This window comes from Microcaecilia unicolor, chromosome 11 (genome assembly GCF_901765095.1).
Source record: "Microcaecilia unicolor chromosome 11, aMicUni1.1, whole genome shotgun sequence".
NCBI lineage: Eukaryota > Metazoa > Chordata > Amphibia > Gymnophiona > Siphonopidae > Microcaecilia > Microcaecilia unicolor.
Genome location: NC_044041.1, coordinates 147,529,797 through 147,546,887, shown reverse-complemented (window position 1 = coordinate 147,546,887; position 17,091 = coordinate 147,529,797). Strand labels below are relative to the sequence as shown.

Genomic DNA, 17,091 nt, shown 5'->3' with positions numbered 1-17,091 from the left:
ATTGGCTTAGTGGGCTGTGAGAGACAGAGCATGGATAATGGTCATAGCACCTTCCAGTACAGGCTAGAATGAAATGGTAGGAGGGCAGGGCCTAAGATAGTTGATAAAGAAACAGGAGTCGGGGAGGAATGCTGTGGGGAATGTGAGAGAGAGGCTGAAAGAAGAGGAAGTTCAGAGGCTGAGGAGGGTGGGGACAATAAGGGTGAGATGTTGGTAAGAGGATGAGGCTGGTTGACAAAATGTATGTGGGTATGAAATGGAGAATGAGCGGTTTGGGGGGAGGATAGATGGGAGATGGCAATAGTACTTCAGTGAAATTATTAGCCAAGAAAAATCAGTGTCTGAGTGATGATTTTTTTCTGTGACCATATTATATTTCAATGATTATTTCAACAAAAATTGCTGAATTTAACATACTCTGTGCAGAAGTTAATTTCTTTGCACAAGATCCCCCAGTAGGGATAATATTGGAAACCACAAATACAACAATAGCAGTTGTCCTGTATGACTTAAAAATGTAATGTACTTTAAAATGAAACAGCTTTCTTTCAAGTAAACCTGAAATTGCATTACATAGCTCTGGTCCACAGGATACACTCACGGAATACTTAACCACACAAATATCCTTACAGAGCTCGTAATAACCCAGTTGTCTTGCCTAGATAATTAGACCTAGTAATATTAGTAGAGAAGCCCTGATATCCCTGCAAGTAACTCTAATTTTAAAATGTCACAGACAACATGATCCATGCTGCTCTTGGATAGGATGTTATCAGTGAGGTTACACAGCAAGAACCAGTCCAGTCCTCTTGCACATTGGGATAACTGTTGAACTATTTTTCATTGATTATTACTTTACCAATTTGAATCTACACTAATACCATCTCAGTGGAAGTCAGAAGGCAGTGGCAGGGAAGGGATTAGGACAGAGGATCTGGCAGGGCTTTGAAGCTTGTTTGGGTTAGTAATAGCAGCACTGGCATAAATCTTGCAGCAAGACGCACTCTGCCATAGTCTGCTGCCCACTGGATCTGCTTGTTTTTTTGACACAGCTGCTGTTGTATCAGTGGAGGGCTTATGATCATGGCGGGTTCAAGGTGTTTTCAGGCATTTCCATGTAAAATAATGAATGTGGCTTGGGCACTCAAGATGTTCAGATATGTAAGAAAATATTTTGGCAACCTTAAACTTCTCTTTTCAAAAGCCTTTCTAGGTCGGGCACAGTCTTGTTTCACTATTGTCAAGCAAATTGCTCTACACTTGAGCATGCATCAGTCTGACTAGATGTGTTTTGCTGCCTCTCCCACAGCAAGCTCATATTCCCAGCTCTATCATGGTGATCTTGGAGGCCAGCAGCAAGCAGGAATTGCAAACAGACTTGCCACAGATGGAGGAGGTGAGATCAGCACAAATATGGCAGAAAGATGAGGACACACGGCCTCTTTCCACACGTCAGAAATCAGCTGAGTTCTTTACAGGCACTGATATATGAAATGGAGGAGAGGGAAGCAGAAGGATGCAGATGGTTCTGGCCTGCCATTGTAGTATAATACAGCACAGATGTGAAACCTAGAAAGTCAGGTTCTCACTACCATCATCATTCTCACTATCTTGCAGTGTGTCATAGAAACTTGTACCACTGCTGCCCTTATAGTACCTGTTTCTCTGGTGTGTGTGTGTGTTTATACGAGGAGAGCTTGCACTGCTGCTTGTCTGTATGGCAGTGGCATAGTCATTGGGGGGGGGGGAGTCCTGGAATCCCCAAAGGTCTGGTTTGGCTGGTAGGGGTCCCAAGCCCCACCAGCAGAAACCTTCTTCCAGCACTGTTCACTGTCACACTCCGCCTGTCCTACTTCCCCCACTGCACGCATGCTTGGTTTAGTGAATTTCATTAAAACCAGGGGGTCTTTTTTTTTGGGGGGGGGGTACTTGGGGTACTGAGTACCGGCACCTTTTCCATTGTCTGCTAAAATTGACCCATGGACCCCAAGTTTTAATGAACGAGCTCAGGCTCTACATGCAAATTCTGCCTTGTCATAGATTCTGTGACTGGTTGCAAGGGGCCTGGCTATTGTGGGGTGGGTCCCTCAGTGATCACCTCACCCCTGAAGGGTGGCCTGGCATTTGAGTACCGGCACCTTTTTCGCTAGAATAAATGCACTGATTAAAACCGAGCATGAGCGCCTTGGAATGAAGCAGGGCAGATGGCATGTGTCAGCGAACAGTGCTGAAGGAAGGCTTTTGCTGGCTGGGATTGGAGACCCCCGCCAACCCAGGTATATGGGGTTGCAGCAGAGAGGGGGGCAAAATGTGCTACTCCACTTTAGGCTAAGACACCCCCCCCCCCCACCACCACCACCCGGGGAAACAATTGAGGTCTGACTACATGCCTGCTGTACGGTTCTTGTCCTATGGTGATGGGGATGTGTGAGAAGCTTGTACTGCTGCTGTCTTACACTGTTCCAGTCCTTTGGTGGTGATTGTGTGTGTAATGGAAGCTTGCCCTTACATGTACAGTTTCTGCCCTATTGTGTAGGACAGTGACTCTACATGTATGTGCATGTGTGAGAGGGAAACTTGCCCTGCAGTCGTCTTTAGAGAACAACTTCTGTGATCAGTATGTGTGTGTGGCATATTTCTATTGGATAGAGATTGGATAGCAGAGCCGGTAGTGGGAGGCGGGGATAGTGCTGGGGCCAGACTTATACGGTCTGTGCCAGAGCCGGTGGTGGGAGGCGGGGGATAGTGCTGGGCAGACTTATACGGTCTGTGCCAGAGCCGGTGATGGGAGACAGGGATAGTGCTGGGCAGACTTATACAGTCTGTGCCAGAGCCGGTGGTTGGAGGCGGGGCTGGTGGTTGGGAGGGCGGGATCGTGCTGGGCAGACTTCTACGGTCTGTGCCCTGAAGAGCATAGGTATAATCCAAAGTAGGGTATACACAAAAAGTAGCACACATGAGTTGGTCTTGTTGGGCAGACTGGGTGGACCGTGCAGGTCTTTTTCTGCTGTCATCTACTATGTTACTATGTGTGAGAGGGAAACTTGCACTGCAGTTGTCTTTAGAGAACAACTTCTGTGATCAGTATGTGTGTGTGCATATTTCTATATGATAAAGCTCGCCCTGCTTCCTCCTGCATAGTTGTGTCCTGTGATGAGGAAAGTGTGTGTGTATGTGTAAGAAATTTGCACTACTGTGACCTATGTAGTTCTTGTTTCTCCGAGGACAAGCAGGCTGATTATTCTCACCATTGAGTCGTCGTCCACAACGGCCCAGGAGACCGGAAAAAAACTTGAGAGCAAACGAAGAAGTCTATGGAACGCTCTGTCATGCGGGCCGAGCGCAGTGCACATGCACGAACGTCTTCCCCCCTGCGACACGAGCGTGAGTCCCTCAGTTCTTTGATCCGCGATCTGGAGTGATACGTCTTTTCTTTGACTGCGCTCTTTCGGCTCAGGAGACTTGGCCTCAGCGTTTACCGCTCCCCTTTTTCCTTTCTTCTAAAACTTGTAGTATTTTTTCTCAAATATATAAAAACAAAAGTAGTTTTTCCATTATTTTATTAGTTTTTTCTTCACCTTTTTAAGTTTCCTTTTTTCGTTGCGGCCGCCTTTAGGCTGCTAGGCTGGGTCATTTTTTTCCCTTTTTTGTGCCTTTTATTTGGCACGATCAAGTCTTTTAATTTTGCAGCCGCTGTTTTTCCGTCCATGTCATCACGAACTCCCAGCGGCTTCAAACGTTGTACTCGCTGCAACCGGACCATCTCGGGTACCGACCCCACGTGTGGTGTCTCCAGTGCCTTGGGCCCGACCATCTGCCAGCTGCCTGTAAGCTGTGTCTTTTGATGAAGAAACAGACCCAAGTGGCTCGGGAGGCTCAACATGAGAAACGTTTTGCTGATCGGTCCGGTCCTTCGACGTCAGCATCGACATTGGTACTGAGGTCGTCGACGTCGAGGGAAGCAGCGACATCGAGAGTCCAGATAATGGTTGCCGAACGACCGCATCTAACTGGGAGCAGCGAGGCATCGAGTGGGTCTCCACCTATCTTGATGTGTACTGCTATGCAGGTCCGCGGCCCCGAGGAGGCGTGAGGATTCCACATCCTCCTCTTCGGTACTGAAGAGTCTCGATGACGGGCGTCGAGCGAAAGCTGAGAAGCACCATCATCATTCTCCTCCATGCACAGTACCGAGAGCTCCGGGGAGCCGATGGAGTCGGCACCCGAGATGCGTCGGCGCTGGGAGGACCGCTCACCCTCCATACAGGAAGTGCTGATACGTTGGTCATCTGGCAGCCTAGTACCGGCTCTCGATCCCCCTCAGATTCTGCCACCAATTCCTGCACGGGCCCCCAGCCTTTTCCGATGTTAGCTCTCGACGAGCGCATCAGAGCGCTTCTGGAGGGATTGCTGCGCCAATCTGCTTTGGTGTTGGGGGTGCTTGCGCCTTCTGTACCGACTGTGGAAGCAGCATCTGGGCCATCGCCTGTGGGGAGGTCTCCATCTTTGGTGCCGCTTGCGGTATCGGCGTCGGCCGCCACCTGGGTCGATTCCCTCTCCGCGTCGGTGGAGGAAGCTTCACCGGAGTCCAGGCAGGGGTCAACTTCTCGACATTCCCACGAGGTCGTCGTTCCTCAGCGTCGAGACAGGCCCCAGGTTTGGGCTGCTCTTAGGGAGCTTTTGTCCGATACCGATGATGAGCGATCGTGGGAAGAGGAGGAAGACCCCAGATACTTTTCGGAGGAAGAGTCATATGGGGTTCCCTCTGATCCTATGCCAATTGAAAGAAGAATGTCTCCACCTGAGAGTCTTTCTTTCTCATTTGTTCGGGAAATGTCTAAGGACATTCCATTCCCTGTGGCCGAGATGATCAAGGTCTTGGATTATCCTTCTCCACCTGCTGTTGCAACGGCCCCCTTGCATAATACGCTCAGGGAAGTACTTATGCGAAATTGGTCATTCCCTCTTTCTAATCCAGTGGTCCCCAAAAAATCCAAGTAACAGTACAGAGTCCATGGAGAACCTGTAATGGTGAAGGCCCAACTTCCTCACGATTCCATGGTGGTGGACTCTGCTCTCAGAAGAGCCAAGAGTACTAGAGACTATGCCTCGGCGCCCCCAGGCAGAGAATCTAGGACCTTGGATTCTTTTGGGAGGAAAATGTATCAGGCTGCTATGCTCGCCGCCAAGCTCCAAACTTACCAGCTCTACATGAGCATCCACTTGCGGAACTTGGTGAGGCAACTGTCTAGTTTGGTTGAAGCATTTCCTCCGGAGCTCGCCAAACCTTTTCACCAGGTGGTCAGGCAGCAGAAGGCGTGTCGCAAATTCCTGGTCACCTTTGATGTGGCATCCCAAGTAGTTGCTCAGGGTATACTGATGCGCAGACTCTTATGGCTGCATGTCTCTGACCTGGATCATACGACTCAGCAGCGGATGGCAGATGTTCCTTGCCAGGGGGATAATCTTTTTGGAGAAAAAGTAGAGGACATGGTCGATCAGATCAAAAAGCACCATGATGCTATGGATTCTCTCTCCCGCCGGGCGTCTTCTGCTACCACCTCCTCATCCAGAAGGTTTTTTGGAGGGAAGAGAAGTTCTCCCTATTCCTATAACAGGCGTAGGTACACTCCTGCTTCTCGGCAGCCTGTCCAGGCTCAGTCCCAGCACGCTCGTTCCCGTCAATAGCGTGCGCCTAAGGCCCCTAGGGCTCCCCAGCAAAAGCAAGGGACGGAATTTTGACTGGCTCCAGTGCAGCATAGCCTCGGAAAAAGTGTCCGTGCCGGTGGCTTGCCGGTCGGGGGAAGGTTGATATTTTTTCACCAAAGGTGGCCTCTTACAACCTCCAGCAGGTGGATTCTTCAAATAATCAGGTTAGGATACACTCTCAATCTGGAATCCAGGCCTCCAAATTGCCCACCGGGAGCTCAGTCCTTCAGCTCCCAGCACAAGCACGTACTTGCAGAGGAACTCTCCGCCCTTCTAAAGGCCAATGCAGTCGAACACGTTCCACCAGGGGAAGAAGGGCTGGGATTCTATTCCAGGTACTTCCTTGTGCAAAAGAAAACAGGAGGGATGCGTCTCATCCTAAACCCTAAGGGACCTGAACAAATTCCTTGTCCGAGAAAAGTTCAGGATGCTTTCTCTAGGCACCCTTCTTCCCATGATTCAGGAAAACGGACTTAAAGGACGCCTATACCCACATCTCGATACTCCCAGCTCACAGGAAGTATCTTCGATTTCAGTTGGGAACTCGGCACTTGCAGTATTGTGTACTGTCCTTTGGTCTCACATCTGTGCCCAGGGTTTTCACAAAGTGCCTGGCAGTTGTCGCAGCATCACTGCTCAGACTGGGAGTGCATGTGTTCCCCTTATCATGACGATTGGCTGGTGAAGAGCACCTCAGAGGCAGGCGCTCTATGGTCCCTGCAGATGACTGTTTGGGTGCTCGAACTGCTGGCTTTGTGATCAAATTATCCCAAGTACCATCTTATCCCTGTTCAAAAATTGGAGTTCATTGGGGCTCTGTTGGACACACAGACGTCTCGAGCTGTTGGACACACAGACGTCTCGAGATCTTCCCCAGGCAAGGGCAGACAGTCTCCTGGCCCTAGTGTCCTTGGCTCGAGCGTCTCAACAGATCACAGCTCGGCAGATGTTGAGACTCTTAGGGCACATGGTTTCCACAGTTCATGTAACTCCCATAGCACGCCTACATATGAGATCAGCTGAATGGACCCTAGATTCCCAGTAGTGCCAGGCCACAGGGGGTCTAGAAGATGTCATCCATCTCTCCACCGACTTTTGCAGTTCCCTTCAGTGGTGGACTATTGATCCAATTTGACCTTGGGACGTCCATTCCAAATTCCTCAGCCGCAAACGTTCTGACGACGGATGCATCATGGTGATGGTCTTCACACTCAAGGAGCTTGGTCCTTTCAGGAAAAAGATCTTCACCCTCCTGGAATTACGAGCGATCTGGAACGCTCTGAAGGCTTCAGAGATCGGCTGTCGAACCAAATCATTTTAATTCAGACGACAATCAGGTTGCAATGTATTACACCACCAAGCAGGGGGGCCACCAGATTTCGTCCTCTGTGTCAGGAAGCCGTCCGGATGTAGCTTTGGGCTCACCACCACGGCATGTTTCTCCAAGCCACGTATCTGGCAGGCGTAAAAACAGTCTGGCTGACAGATTAAGCAGGATCACGAGTGGTCTCTGAACATGGACGTTGTCCGCAAGATCTTCCGAGTGTGGGGCACCCCCTCGGTGGATCTTTTTGCCACTCAGTTCAATCATAGTCCCTCAATTCTGTTCCAGGCTTCAGGCCCACGACAGACTAGCGTCGGATGCCTTTCTCCTTCATTGGAGGACAGGCCTTCTGTATACGTATCCTCCCATACCTCTAGTAGGAAAGACTTTACTGAAACTCAAGCAAGACCGTGTAACTATGATTCTGATTGCGCCCTTTTGGCCCCGTCAGATCTGGTTTCCCTCTTCTTCTGGAGTTGTCCTCCAAGAACCCTGGAGATTGGAGTGTTCTCCGACCCTCATCACCCAGAACGAAGGGTCACTTCTACATCCCAACCTCCAGTCTCTGGCTCTCACAGCCTGGATGTTGAGAACTTAGAAGTTGCCTCCTTAGGTCTTTCGGAGGGTGTCTCCCGAGTCTTGCTTGCTTCCAGGAAAGATTCCACGAAAAGTGTTATTCTTTCAAATGGAGGAGGTTTGCCATCTGGTGTGACAGCAAGGCCCTAGATCCTTTTTCTTGTCCTACACGGACCCTGCTTGAATATCTTCTACACTTATCAGTCTCAAGACCAGCCGTAAGGGTTCACCTTAGTGCAATCAGTGCTTACCATCAACGTGTAGAAGGTCAGCCTATCTCTGAACAGCTTTTGTAGTTCGTTTCATGAGAGGTTTGCTTTTGTCAAAGCCCCCAGTCAAACCTCCACCAGTGTCATGGGATCTCAACGTCGTTCTCACCCAGCTGATGAAAGCTCCTTTTGAGCCACTGAATTCCTGCCATCTGAAGTACTTGAGCTGGAAGGTCATTTTCTTGGTGGCTGTTACTTCTACTACTACTACTTAACATTTCTAGAGCGCTACTAGGGTTACGCAGCGGTGTATAAAATACACAAAGAAGGATGGTCCCTGCTCAAAGGAGCTTACAATCTAAAGAACGAAATGTCAAGTTGGAGCAGTCAAGATTTCCTGGGTAGAGGTGTAGAGGTTAGGTGCCGAAGGCGACATTGAAGAGGTGGGCTTTAAGCAGGGATTTGAAGATGGGCAGGGAGGGGGCCTGGCGTATGGGCTCGGGGAGTTTGTTCCACGCGTGGGGTGAGGCGAGGCAGAAAGGGCGGAGCCTGGAGTTGGCGGTGGTGGAGAAGGGTACTGAAAGGAGGGATTTGTCTTGAGAGCGGAGGTTACGGGTAGGAACGTAAGGGGAGATGAGGGTTGAGAGGTAAGGAGGGGCTGCAGATCGAGTACATTTGTAGGTTAGTAGCAGAAGCTTGAATTGAATGCGGTACCTGATTGGAAGCCAATGAAGTGACTGAGGAGAGGGGTGATATGAGTGTATCGGTTCAGGCGGAAGATAAGACGTGCAGCAGAGTTCTGAACGGACTGAAGGGGGGATAGGTGGCTAAGTGGGAGACCAGTGAGGAGTAGGTTGCAGTAGTCAAGGCGAGAGGTAACGAGAGAGTGGATGAGAGTTCGGGTGGTGTGCTCAGAGAGGAAAGGGCGGATTTTGCTAATGTTATAGAGGAAGAAGCGACAGGTCTTGGCTGTCTGCTGGATATGCGCAGAGAAGGAGTAGAGTCAGTGAGCTCTAAGCCCTGGTAGTTACATGCACCTTATATCAAGTTTCATCATAACAGAGTAGTCCTCCGCACTCACCCTAAGTTCTTGCCGAAGGTGGTGTTGGAGTTCCATCTGAACCAGTCAATTGTCTTGCCAACATTCTTTCCCGTCCTCATACCCGCCATGGTGAAGACAAGTTGCACACCTTGGACTGTAAGAGAGCATTGGCCTTTTACGTGGAGCGGAATAAGCCCTATCGACAGTCTGCCCAGTTGTTTGTTTCTTTTGATCCCAACAGGAGGGGAGTCGCCATCAGAAAACGCACAATCTCTATGCAATTCCTTCACTTATGCCCAGGCTGGACTGACTCTAGAGGGCCATGTCACGGCTCACAATGTTAGAGCCATGGCTGCGTCAGTGGCTCACTTAAAGTCAGCCTCCATTGAAGAAATTTGCAAGGCTGCAACGTGGTCATCAGTCCACACATTCACATCTCACTACTGCCTTCAGCAGCATACCTGACGCGACAGTCAGTTTGGGCAGTCGGTGCTGCAGAATCTGTTTGGGGTTTAAAATCCAACTCCACCCTCCTAGTCCCATTCTGTTCTGTTCCAGGCTGCACTCTCACTTAGTTGTATTTCTTTTCAGGTCAGTCTCTGTCATATCCTCGCCGTTCATTGTTTTGAGTGAGCCTGGGGGCTAGGGATACCCCAATGGTGAGAATAATCAGCCTGCTTGTCCTTCGAGAAAATGAAGATACATACCTGTAGCAGGTATTCTCCGAGGACAGCAGGCTGATTATTCTCACATACCCGCCCTCCTCCCCTTGGAGTTGTTCGTTTCTGGTTTGCTTTTTTATTAAACTGAGGGACTCACGCTCATGTTGCAGGTGGAAAGCCATTCACGCATGCGCAGTGCGCTCAGCCCGCGCGACGGAGCGTTCCAGAGACTTCTTCGTTTGCTCTCATGTTTTTTTCCGGTCTCCTGGGCCGTCGCGGACAACGACCCAATGGTGAGAATAATCAGCCTGCTGTCCTCGGAGAATACCTGCTGCAGGTATGTATCTTCATTTTTTTTGGTAGGTCGCAATGTGTGAGAGGTTATTTTGAAGTTCCTCTTTAGAATTGTGATTTCAAGGTCACTGTAGCATAATTTACTTTATCATGTACGAACTTTAAGACCACTATGTATTTCTTGATCCGGAATTGGCGATTGCCATTACGGTACAATGTAAGCCACATTGAACCTGCAAATAGGTGGGATAATGTGGGATACAAATGCAACAAAATAAATCATCTGGATTTAGAAATTTCCCCTTCAGCATTGTTGTTCTCTTCGTACAGGGGCAGAGGCTTGATTATGGTTTGTTATTGATTGAGGGGCTTGTTATCTTTCACAGTGCCACTCATCGCTAGTAATACAGCTGCCGTCTTTATTTCTTGTCTCCCCACAGGAGGACATGGAGCAGATAGTAGCCTCACGGCCTGCACCTCAGGAAATGATTGCAGTGCGCTTGGCACAGGAGAAAGCACTGAAGCGGCAGCTGGAGGAGGAGCAGAAACTGAAACAGTCCCGGAAAACCACTGTCCCTCCTGCTCCTTCACTGGAGGAGATCATGGACTTCCGGGAGGAGGGGCCAGAGGTGGAGACCCCCACTATCTTTATTAGCATGGAAGAGGAGAGTGGCGTGGCAGAGCCTGACCAAGATGGAACCATCTCAGCAAAGGTATCTGTGCAGCCAGCATTGCCCACCATGCTCTTAGACAGCAAGAGCCCTGAGGCTGGGCAAGGTGACGCTCAGGAGGAGGCAAGCAGTGTCCCGGCTTCATCAGACAAGGTGATGAAAACCAAGCGTTTATAATGCTGTCTGCTGCTTCTTAACCAGCCTCCTGGTTCCTAAAGTGTTTGGATTGTGCTTTTTTAATGACGTGCGTCCTCTACTATTTGTTGTATTCTCCTGTTGTGCCTCTCTGTATTGTTGGCACATTCTTTGTTAGCAGCTGCTTTGACCTCTGCTGCTGTTGGAAGTCTACTGTTCTTTTCTGCTGCATGGCAATGGTGAAGATGGTTGCTGTTGACACCTCTTAGGCTGCAGCCACCCAGATTTTACTCTAGCAAATTTACATTTAAAGACACCCCCCTTCCACGTGCTTCGGTGCACTCATGCTGGAGGTGGCTCTTCCCCTTCAGTCTAACTAATTTGGGAAGAAGAAAATTTTACATTTAGGTTTCTCTGATCATAAGGAAAAATCAAATCATTTTGTTACAAATAATCCAGAAGCTGCTTCAGGACAGGATTGCAGGTACTTTGCCTACAGCAAGTCAAGATTTGCAGTCTGTTTTTTTTCACTCTCTTTAATACTATATGAATTAGACTTGATCTGTTTTGGATGAAACTATTACACCATGAAGGTTGGAACATGTACCTGACTTAACATCCTCTTCTTCCCCTTCTCTTTCATCCACACCTGATTCTCATGTGCAGATCAATTCCAAGTTTCCAATCTAGGATGCTTCCTAGCCTTTATTTCTGCTAAAACTATTGCAACTGTCACCTGATGTGTCAAGCTCCCGTAACAGCAATTGCAGTTCAGGGCTGTGGAGTCGGTACAAAAATCCTTCGACTCCGACTCTGACTCAGACTCCTCAGTTTATGGTACCTCCGACTCTGACTCCGACTCCTCAGTTTTTAATATTTTTTTTTTTTTTTTGCATGTTGACTGAAAGAGTGCAGCATGCAGAGCTGCATGTTAATGTTTGGGTTTAAATCTATGTCATTGTGACTTTTTATTTTATTTATTAAAGAAACTATAAATATTCATTAATCCTAAAGTTTAAACAAAAAAACACATATAAAAAAACAAGGTTATGTTTATTGTTTTTTTATCAAGTATAAAGTCATCATAGCATTAGCAAGTATAAAAATCTGGAATAACCACATCCTTTGGAAATTCTAGAACATCCTTTGGAAATTAGAACAAAATCAAAGTTAGCCTACATAAACCAAAAACATTTGGAAAACCTAAAACAACTTATATATTATTTAAACTTGGCAAATATAGCTGTAGAATAGCTGTTAAACATAATCCAAAATTAACTAATATATTGTTCTTAGAAACAGAATTGCTTCTGCCAGATCCTCCTTCATAGAAGCCCTTAAATCTGATTTGATTATTTTCAGTGCTGAAAACAGTCTTTCAACACTGACTTGGGTGGGTGGCATTGCTGTTACGGTTCTAGCTGCATCACTGACAATCTCTGGATAAACAATGATGGCTTCTTCTATAGTCAGTTTTGATGAGCGGTCAAACTTTTCCACTTCTTTTAATCCTTTAAAAAACGCTTACATGAATTTCTTTATATGGACATTTACAGGTTGCTTTTCCATGCTTAACCGACATCGCTTTGCTTTTGAAGCTTCCATTTTGTCCAAATAGGCTTGAAAATTCTCTTCTTCATTTGAAGAGGATGAACCTGAGTTACCATTACCACCAGTATTTATAGCTTTAGCTTCATCCAGTGGTTTATGAGTTTCAGGTAGCAACCCTTTCATGCGAACTGCTATGTCATAGAGTGCCTGTTTTCCTGTAGCAATTTGGTCACTGCTCAACAAAATTCGGCTCATTGGATCAACATAAATAGCAGATAAGAGAATTTGATTATCCAGCAAGAGCTCCTCTCTTTTCCTCATTGAAGATACAACGCCATCAGCAATTAACCCCCCATTTTTGTTAAGGTTATATATCAAGCCCTTCCATTCCAAGAAGAATTTACCTGGTGTTAAATCTTCATATTGCAGCTTCTTGGTAACAGCAAAAGGGTAAGAAAGTAGCCTTTCTAATTCTGTAACTTGAGCCCACTGGTTTTCTTTTAATGAAACATTTACATTGTCCAGTTCTTCAAGAAAGTCTTTTAGTTCAAGCAAACGCTTTATCATCAAGTAAGTGCTTCCTCAGCGTGTTGCTTGATCCAAAATGGCTCCTTTTCCAGCACGTCTCTTTAGGGATCCTGGTTGCAACAGCTACTTGCCTCAACTTGCTAATTAGTGTAGCCGCATGACGATCCTTCAATCCATCTCTTATTGCTAGTTGCAGAGTATGAACAGCACAACGCATATGTTGAATGGTAATAAGCTTAGATGCTTCTTCAGCAATATCATCCAAACTTTCACAGCTTTCTTGAATTGCAGAACTGTCATCTTCTGATATTTGTATGCTGCTTTCTTCATCAACTTCCTTCATTTTTTCAATTGTGCTTAACATATTTGAAGCATTATCAGTTACAATACATAGAATGTGTTCCTTTTTAATTTCAAAATCTTCTAAAACACCTTCCACTAACTTCTGCAGATACCCACTGGTATGATGTGCCTGAGTGTCCTTTACTCCTAATGTCCGGGTTATTGTTTTTTTTTGTTTTCATCAGCAAATCTAACATTAATTGCAAAATAATTGACTCTGTGACGTGTGCATGCATCCATTTTAATAAAGACAAAACGTCCCTTCAGACTTTTCTTAGTTCTTCCTTCTTACATTTGGCCTCTTCAAGTATAAGTTTCCTTATACTTTCTCGTTCCAGAGAAACTCCAAGCTTTTTAGCCATTTCTCCATTTAAGCCGAAAAAGGCTGGTTGTGAAAAAAAAAGATAGTGGTATACTATTCTTTACTGCCATTTCAATGATGTGGTTTTTGAATTTTTCTGGTGTCATTGTTATAGTAACTTTGTCAGCTGTAAAAAATCTTGATAGTTGTGTCTGGCCTCCAGTAGATTTCTGATCTTTTATTGACCCTGAAGTAGATGGAATGTTTTCATTGCTATCTTTCTCATTCACAGCTTCTAACACTTTAGGATGGAAATGCTGCAAGTGTCTTTTTAAATTTGATGCTCTTGTAAGTGCATTTTTTTCATAACCACTGAAACTGCTCATTTTTGCATCACATGCTTTTTCACCATCATCATCTTTTATAATACATAATGTTTCCCATCTGTTGATATTTTAAAGTGTTCATAAACAGCAGACTTTGTCATGTTTCCTGACATTCTTTTTGCCATTGTGAATGGTGTGCCACTTCCACTAAAATATAAAGCTCTTCTTGCAGAGAGAGAGGAAGTTGGGTGGAGTCTCTCTGCTACCTTATCTGTGTGTGCTGATAGATCTTCTCTTGGCGCTTAAGTTCACTGTGGGGTCAGAGAGGAGGTGCTCTACAGCAGGTCAGTAAATGCAAAGGGAGACTGAGCAGAGGGAAGCTCTCCAGCAAAATAGTTCAGCTGGACTTCACACTAGTGAAACAACTAGGTACTAAGCTTTATTCACAGCAGAGAAGTACTTTATTCAAATGTATGAGGAGTCGGAGTCGGTACAATTGTGCCGACTCCAACTCCGACTCAATGTACCCAAAATTGCTGCCGACTCCGACTCCACAGCCCTGTTGCAGTTACAAACTTAGTTTTATCTTCTCTTTTTTTTTTCCTTTTTTTTTAAATGAGTTTGTAGTTCCTTTCTGGCTTTATACTATTGGAATTTTATATTCTATTTGAATTTTATATTGTAAGCTGCTTTGATTTGAAATGCAGTATATCAAGCCACAATAAACCTAAACATAAACATTTACGGAGAAGGAAGTCTCTTCCTATGAGTGATTTCCTCTCCATCCTAAAATCCATAAATGTGCCTAAAGAGCAAATATCTCTGCCAATTCATCAAGTTTACCTGGATCTCCAAATGGACATATTGCAATATTCACTTTTCAATAATCCAATGTCCAAGTGACTAGATGCATCCTGACCCAGGCCATGAGTAGCCTTAGTTGCCTCTTCAGTCATTAGTAGCAGGGCATCACAGCGTGAAGTCTTATTAAATCAGAAATGATTTACCCACTAGGCTATGGTCCTAGAATATTGGATTCAGTAAGCAGGAAATTTTGCCAGGTTGCAATGCTTGGTTGTAGGGTAGTGACTCCAAATGATGTATCATATTTTGGGTCAAAAACCCAGGCCTATTTTTTGATTGCTTGCCCATGGAGGCACGGACAGTGCTTTACTTCTAAGATTCATGGCAAAACAAAATAGAGACAAATGGGAAGTGAGGATCATGAACCAGAGGTAGAGGATAAATTTAAAAGTTAACAACTACAAATCCACCAAAAATTACCTTGGTGCATCTTTGGAAATGCGCACTTGTTTTAGAGATGGAAACCTGGGCAGCAGTGACCATCAAACAGTTTGGTTTGATATGACAGCTGAAGTGGAGGGCGGCCACTCAAAACTCAAAGTCCTGGATTTCAAGCATGCTGACTTTAGTAAAATGGGGGAATACCTGAGGAAGGCGCTGATGGGCTGGGAGGACATACGAAAAGTGAAAGGACAGTGGTCCATGCTGAAAGAAGTTATAAATATGGCCACAAACCTTTATGTAAGGAGAGTAAATAAACGCAAGAGAAAAAGGAAACCGATATTGTTCTCCAAGCAAATGGCTGAGAAAATAAAGGCTAAAGAGTTGGCATTCCTAAAATACAGAAGAAATCAAGAAGAGGAACACGGAGAGGAATACCGGATGAAACTGAAAGAAGCCAAGAGAGAGATACGTCTGGCGAAAGTGCAAGCGGAAGAACAAATGGCTAGAAATGTAAGGAGGGGTGACAAAAATTTCTTGAGGTATATTAGTGACAGGAGGAAGACTAAAAAGGGAATTGTGAGACTGAAAGATGCTGCCCGCTATGTAGATAATGATGAAAAAGAAAATTTGCTAAATAGATACTTTTGTTCTGTTTTCACAGAAAAAAAATCCTGGAGAAGGACCACGATTGACTGGCAAAAGTACATATGAGAATGAAGTAGATATAGCACTGTTCATGGAAGAGAGTGTGTTTGAACAACTTGAAAACCTAAAGGTGGACAAAGCCATGGGACCGGACGGGATTCACCCCAGGATATTGAGGGAGCTCAGAGAGGTTCTGGTGGGTCCTCTTAAAGATTTGTTTAATAAATCCTTGGAGATGGGAGAGGTTCCGTGGCATTGGAGAACAGCGGATGTGGTCCCTCTTCACAAAAGTGGTGATAGGGAAGAAGCTGGAAACTACAGGCCGGTAAGCCTCACTTTGGTTATTGGAAAAGTAATGGAAGCGATGCTGAAGGAAAGGATAGTGAATTTCCTGGAAGCCAATAAGTTGCAAGATCCGAGACAACATGGTTTTACCAAAGGTAAATCGTGCCAAAGAATCTCATTGAATTCTTTGACTGGGCGACCAGAGAATTGAATCATGGACATGCTATAGACATAATCTACTTAGATTTCAGCAAAGCTTTTGATACGGTTCCCCACAGAAGGCTTTGAAATAAACTGGATGGGCTGAAGATAGGACCCGAAGTGGTGAACTGGGTTAGGAACTGGTTGACGGACAGATGCCAGAGGGTGGTGGTGAATGGAGTTCGCTCAGAGGAGGGAAAGGTGAGTAGTGGAGTGCCTCAAGGATCGGTGCTGGGATCGATTCTGTTCAATATATTTGTGAGTGACCTTTACAAAGGGTTAGAAGGTAAAGTTTGTCTATTTGCGGATGATACTAAGATCTGTAACAGAGTGGACACCCGGGAGGGAGTGGAAAACATGAAAAAGGATCTGCGGAAGCTAGAAGAATGGTCTAAGGTTTGGCAATTAAAATTCAATGCGAAGAAATGCAAAGTGATGCACTTAGGGAGTAGAAATCCACGGGAGACGTATGTGTTAGGCGGTGAGAGTCTGATAGGTACGGACGGGGAGAGGGATCTTGGGGTGATATTATCTGAGGATTTGAAGGCAACGAAACAGTGTGACAAGGCGGTGGCTGTATCTAGAAGGTTGTTGGGCTGTATAGAGAGAAGTGTGACCAGCAGAAGAAAGGGTTGATGCCCCTGTATAAGTCGTTGGTGAGGCCCCATCTGGAGTATTGTGTTCAGTTTTGGAGGCCGTATCTTGCGAAGGATGTAAAAAGAATCGAAGCGGTGCAAAGAAAAGCTACGAGAATGGTATGTGATTTGCTTAACAAGACGTATGAGGAGAGACTTGCTGACCTGAACATGTATACCCTGGAGGAAAGGAGAAACAGGGGTGATATGATACAGACGTTCAAATATTTGAAAGGTATTAATCCGCAAACGAACCTGTTCCATAGATGGGAAGGCGGTAGAACGAGAGGACATGAAATGAGGTTGAAGGGGGGCAGACTCAAGAAAAATGTCAGGAAGTATTTTTTCATGGAGAGAGTGGTGGATACTTGGAATGCTCTCCCGCGGGAGGTGGTGGAGATGAAAAC

At 45.9% G+C, this 17,091-nt stretch overlaps 1 protein-coding gene across 4 annotated transcripts in view; it reads left to right on the top strand.

Annotated features, from left to right (window-relative positions):
- SYMPK (symplekin) overlaps positions 1-17,091 on the top strand; it is a 767,776-nt gene that overhangs the window by 726,031 nt on the left and 24,654 nt on the right. The window contains exons 25-26 of one of the 4 annotated variants that reach the window (XM_030217307.1): positions 1,310-1,396; positions 10,257-10,529. The exons of 1 other annotated variant lie outside the window; for it this stretch is intronic. In XM_030217307.1, the coding sequence (XP_030073167.1) occupies positions 1,310-1,396; positions 10,257-10,529 (360 nt within the window). Of the gene's footprint in view, positions 1-1,309; positions 1,397-10,256; positions 10,641-17,091 lie in introns of all 4 variants that reach the window. 2 more of the 4 variants (XM_030217306.1, XM_030217308.1) reach the window with 2 other exon arrangements.